The sequence below is a fragment of the Cydia splendana genome, chromosome 18 (genome assembly GCF_910591565.1).
Source record: "Cydia splendana chromosome 18, ilCydSple1.2, whole genome shotgun sequence".
Lineage (NCBI taxonomy): Eukaryota > Metazoa > Arthropoda > Insecta > Lepidoptera > Tortricidae > Cydia > Cydia splendana.
The window spans coordinates 16,708,227-16,714,485 of NC_085977.1; the positions used below are offsets into that span (position 1 = coordinate 16,708,227).

The following is a 6,259-nucleotide window of genomic DNA, read 5'->3' on the forward strand; positions in this document are numbered from 1 at the left end:
TTCGAAGCATGCTACGCTCAAAAGTCTCAAAGTCAACTGTAACCATAAAGAAAAATTGTAGGTACAAGAAATATTTCATTATCTCTCATGTATCATTCTGTCATTACGTAAGCCGATAGGTTAAAAAGAGAGTAAATTTCTTACATCACCCTGGCACATGACGCCTTTTTCAACAGAACCTGTTAATGTTTATTAATTATTGATATCCGAAGTTTAATCCTTAGCAAGTATTGGAAAAGTTGCATCAGTTTCTATTGATATGCTTATATTTATAATAGGATATGCTTTGTTTTTACTTTAATAGTAGTATTGGCTGTGAACAGAGCACATGGCTTGTAGGAATAGTGTAGATTTAATCAGTATATTAACAAGAAAGGATGCACGATAAAGGGACACTGTCTGTCACAGGCACGGAGAAGGTTATATTGATGTCAATTGTGAACTCCTAATAGATCGGACGGAGATCATATTGTCATGTACGGAAAATTACCAGATGGTCTTGTGTGTCATAGCATAGACATTCCTTTGATACGTTCGGTTCAGGATGTATTTTCCTTTCTACACACAAAGTTTAAATTTTATATGTGATTTTGGATTTGGCGACGATTCAGATAGCGCATCTTTGGACCTAGTCAAAGGACTCTGCTTGTATACATCAGATGTTTTTGCCCAATGCGGTTGAAATTTTTGGAAATAGTAACCAGGCGACACACCCTTGCCACAAGATGGACCGACGCGACGGTTTAATGAAAGTTTCGAGTGTTGTGTTACGATCAATGTGGAATGATAATGTGTAGCAGTGAGTGATAGTGATAAGTGAAAGAAAATTCTCAAACCATTTGATACGATATTTAGAAAGGTAATGTTACAGTTAAATGTTACATATGGTGTTACAGTGAAAAAATTCAATCCGACTGAATAATTATTTAAATGATGGATAGCATAATTTTATTGCGAGCTGACTTTATTAGGGTCATTCACAGCCATTTCATTTAAGCGATAAGACCGCTGGTTATCTAAAATTTTAGTTTTATGTTGTGTTTTTGTTTTGTCTCTTAGTTATTTAACAATAAATAATATTTTGATTTAAACACAAAGAAAAATATAATCTATCTGAAAATTATGTTAAAGTAAGTACTATAAAATATAATATAATTATATGGTACTACATTTTTACACAAATGTCGGTGACATTTTAAATGAAGTCGATTAGGTAATGGATGTTGACGTGTAGTGATTGGAAATTTATTTATTTTACATACATGACATGATATTTATGACATGGCTGATAATACATATAACTTAAAGCAAAATACGGGACATCCTCAGAGTTAAAAATGTAGGTGCGATTTTATTAGCATTTTTTTTCCTAACTTAATGCAGCTAATTGAAACAAAGGCCATGTTGCATTTTGAGAAGAATCGCAAAAAATCTTAAACCAACGAAAAGTGAAATGTAGAACCAAGCTAACTCTGCACAGATTTTGAAGTGACAACGTTTGGAAGTGTTACCATAAAACTCAAGTTTCTATGAAAGCATGACGTTTATACACTGTAGTTACAACTTGTAGTTAATAAACACTTTATTGTAAACAAGGATGTTACATCAGATATACATTAGAAACTATTACGTAGGCAAACTTATCCATATCCCTGAGGGATGTCTTCTTACTTACTACTTACTTACTTCGCTGGCTCAGCTATCCAAAGTGGATCTTGGCCTCCGACACTAAATTTCGCCATTCGTTCCTGTCTTGTGCTAAACTTCTAACTAACCTTCAAAAATAACCATAATTTATATCTAAAGTAATCTTACTTATACTATTAAATATAGCAAAATGCAGAATTATCTAAGACGATCCTAATCCACGTGTCCTTCCTTTAATTTTCGTCTTCGCCGTGATGAGGTAACGGAAAGTTTATCTCCAGCTTAAAAATATTCCATTGCAGTCAATTTCGGCTATCTGCGAAGATAGTCGAAATGGTAAACATCGGTTAAAGGTCACCTTGTAAACAAAATAATATAAGTAGATAATACTTGTAAACATAGCGTTGCTAGGTAGATGATAAGGTGATGAATCGGGTATATAAGGCCATACCTGGAGTGAATTCGGCACAGTTGAGGTCTGTCTGGAAAGATGAAGACTGTCTTGATCCTAGCTGCTGTGGTGGCCCTGGCGGTGGCCGGTACTGTTCCGCCCAAATCTGAAGTGGAGCTGAAATCTGGTAAGAGCTATATTTTTTAATAATTAACTTAAAATTTACTTTGCAAATTTATTTTATGTGGTTGACCATCTTTTTCTTCTATTACACAACTTTACTATCGATATCGATAAAAAAATGTTTCTAACTCTAGCAAGGTTGTGACAGACTTTTGTTTTGCTGCAAAAATTCCGCGCTCTGTTTATTACATAAGTATCTTGTTTTCTTTTTATTGCAAAAACTGTAACTAAGCTAAGCTAAGCTGTACGTAAGCAGACGGCTTGTTCAAAATAACAAATCATTTGTTACGAAATTCTTGTGTAAATGTACTAGCTTCCTCAAATATTAAAACGACTATGATTCTAGGTTCAAATGCCCTTATTGGAATTTCTTTGTGTGACGATGTACGTTCTGAGCAGGCACATTTAATACTTAATAACTAAGTACCTTATTTTAGTTTAATAACGTGCAGTGTTTTATTTCTTTTTTTTATTACAGTTGACGCTCAGTTCATCGAGCGACAAGAAAAAGTTCTCTTCCTTCTGGAGAGCATAGGACAGTACAGAAAGGACGCTGACTGGTTCAAGCTTGGTTACGAATACGATGTCGAGGCTAATATTGATAACTACACCGTAAGTAACAAGTTTCTACCCCTGCAAACTTGATTTTATGTAATAAATGGACCCAATGTTAATAAATCAATGTTTCGGTTTCAGAACAAAAACCGAGGTTCCATTTTATTTAGAGTGAAGCTGAGTCTAAAACCGCTCTGATTTGAATTGTTAACAAGACCGTTTGAATTTTATACTGAAATAACCTTTTTGATTTCAGGACAAGAAGGCCGTCGAGGAGTTCTTGCTGTACTACAAGAGCGGTTTCATGCCCAAATACAAGACTTTCTCCGTCGTCTACGATGAGATGAGAGAGGAGGCCATCGCTCTCTTCAAGCTCTTCTACTACGCCAAGGACTTCGATACCTTCTACAAGACTGCCGCCTTCGCCCGCGTGCACATCAACGATGGCCAGTTCCTCTACGCCTACTACATCGCTATCTACCAACGCCCCGACACCCAGAGCTTTGTGCTCCCTGCTCCGTACGAGATGTTCCCTCAGTACTTCGTCAACACCAAGACTCTCCTGAAGGCATACCGTACCAAGATGCAGAACGGCGACTTCGACCCCGCCTATGCTGCTACCCATGGCATCACCCACGAGAACGGCAAATACGTCTTCTACTCCAACTACACCAGCCCCTGGTTGACCGGCAGCGCTGAGGACAAGCTTTCCTACTTCACTGAGGACATTGGCATGAACTCCTACTACTACTACTTCCAGACGCTCTACCCCTTCTGGTGGGACAAGAGCAGCATCGCTCACTTTGAAGAGATGCGTGGAGACATTTTCTACTTCAACTATCAACAGCTTATTGCTAAGTACTACCTGAACCGTCTCAGCAACGGACTTGGAGAGATCCCTGAATTCTCGTGGTACAAGCCCATCAAGACCGGTTACTATTGCCAGCTGTCCTCTTACTATCCCTTCTTCTCGAGAAACGAATACTACCAGATCAGCACAGTTGACAATGATCAGGACATTAACTACCTTACTACTTACGAGCAGTCTTTCTTGTACTACTTGGAGCAAGGCCACTTCAAGGCTGTAAGTAGAACTCGTAATTTGTCTTATAACCTATCTTATATCTTATTACAATGGCATAATACCTACTTTTGATCACTTAAGTGTGCAGCTATGAGTATTAACACTAGAACTTCTGACTCCTTTACAGTACAACCAAGAGATTGACCTGCGCAACTCCAAGGCCATCGACTTCGTCGCCAAGTACTGGTTCACCACCGTCGACCTGTACGAGAAGCTGCCCAAGAACTACGAACGTTTCTACGAGATCATCGGTCTTCACCTCCTCGCCGGCACTCCTGAGCCAGTAGACAAGTAAGTTACTAAAATATCTATTTGTATACTCAATATAAGTCATCACAAGTTGTGCATTGACGGCAAGAGAGAAAGCAATGTCATGGCAATATTTTCTTGTAAATTCTGCTGTTAAAAATCTTAGTCTTTTCAATCAAGAAAATCGATATCTTATCATAATTTTATTTAATCATTAAATAAAATCTTTCCGACACTACCCATCAAAATCGCCAATAAAAGACGCAACATTAGATAGATGCTGAAATGTTTTGAACGTTTATGTAGTTTCTGAAAGGTTAGTACAATAAGTTGACTAATGATTGATTGTCTTTCCAGATACACCATCTTCCCCAGCGCTCTGGAGCTTTACCAGACCTCTCTGCGTGACCCCGTCTTCTACCAGTTCTACGCTCGCATCCTGAACTACGTCCTCCAATGGAAAGAGTACCTGGAACCCTACAGCTACAGCCAGCTCCACTTCGAGGGAGTCAAGATCAGCGACGTTAAGACCGACAAACTGGTCACCTTCTTCGAGCCCTACGACTTTGACATCACCAACGACATTTTCCACAGCGTTGAGGAGTTCAAGGCTAACGACCCTACCCTCTACACCGTCCGTCAGCCCCGTCTCAACCACAAGCCTTTCACCGTCACCGTTGATGTCAAGTCTGACGTCGCCACCGACGCCGTGATCAAGTTCTTCCTGGGTCCCAAATACGACAGCAATGGCTATCCTCTTAGCATTGAAGACAACTGGATGAACTTCGTTGAGCTTGACTGGTTCGTGCACAAGCTGACTGTTGGACAGAACAAGATCGAGCGCCGCTCCATCGACTTCGCCCTGTTCAAGGAGGACTCCGTGTCTGTGGCTGAGCTCATGAAATACTTCAAACAAGGAAAGGTTCCTCTTGATATGTCTGAGAGGTTCTTCTACCAGCCCCAGAGAATGATGCTGCCTAAGGGTTCCAAGGGTGGCTTCCCCTTCCAGTTGTACGTCGTCGTCTACCCCTACACTCCTCTGCCCAAGGAGATGGAAGAGTACAAGACTTACTTCCCCGACATGAAGCCCATGTCTTATCCCTTCGACCGCCCCGTGGTCGAGACTTACTTCAAGCAGCCCAACATCTACAACGAGGATGTGCTCATCTACCACGAGGGAGAAGAGAACGCCAATTTATACAACGTTAAGGAGTACTACCCTAACTACAAGAACCAAGTGCCTAAGAATTAATAGAGATAAACTGTCCAAGGTGTGCTAGTTATGATGATATTGAGCTGTATGAAATAATCTAATAATAATTAAAAATATATAAAAAAAAAGGATTTTTACTACCTACAGGAGTCCTGTGCCTTTAAAATTTCCCGGCTCATTTCCTTAACAAACAAAAAGTATACTCTCATCCGGAAGAAAGCATGAAACATGGCATGCATGTAGCTTATGTAGGTTAAACAAAATGGAAGGGAAATCAACTTATCAAGTAAGTTGATGCTTCCCGCCCCTTTCCCACATTTCTGTAATCGATTTTCAAGATTTTTATTGTTTTTAGAATAATGGGCAAACTTACAACAATTAGTAACATTTTCTATAATCAAAATATTCTCCGTAAAATTTTCTGCTGTAGTTCCTATTATGTATGTTGTTAGGGCTGAAAGTTTTAAGTTACGGGTCATGCAAATTTTGACGAATTTGGCGATTTTCGATATTTTTGAGAAAGAAAAGCATTCTTTAAATATATGAGGATCATCAGGATAGTACAAGGAGTGTGAACAAAATGGGAGACATCAGCTGAGCAAAAATTGATTTAATTATTAGGACCAGGGTTCCAAAGCATCATTTGGTGCTCTTTTCGCATATAAGTCTTCCTTGATTGGTTGATATTTCTTAAAGCGGCCATACTATCTTGTATGAGTCGTATGGCAGAGCCATAGACTAGGAATCCTCTAGCTAGACGGAGTTTAGACCAATTATTTAATGAAACCGATGCTGCCAAAAATACGCGGGTGCGGGGGACGAGGTGTGCGAGGTCCCGTGCCGTGATTGGTCCGTTCAAAGACACGGACGTCACACAAAGACACTTTCGACTCGAAAATGGAGTAAAACTACCGTATTTGTGGCAGGGGGGTAGAGC

At 39.5% G+C, this 6,259-nt stretch overlaps 1 protein-coding gene across 1 annotated transcript; it reads left to right on the forward strand.

Annotated features, from left to right (window-relative positions):
- Positions 1-2,122: 2,122 nt before the first annotated feature.
- On the forward strand, positions 2,123-5,388 carry LOC134799628 (arylphorin subunit alpha-like). Its single transcript, XM_063772068.1, has 5 exons — positions 2,123-2,225; positions 2,700-2,833; positions 3,033-3,860; positions 3,988-4,151; positions 4,467-5,388. Exons 1-5 carry the CDS (start codon positions 2,138-2,140, stop codon positions 5,359-5,361), a joined length of 2,109 nt encoding a protein of 702 aa, XP_063628138.1. The 5' UTR covers positions 2,123-2,137; the 3' UTR covers positions 5,362-5,388.
- The last annotated feature ends 871 nt before the right edge of the window (positions 5,389-6,259 follow it).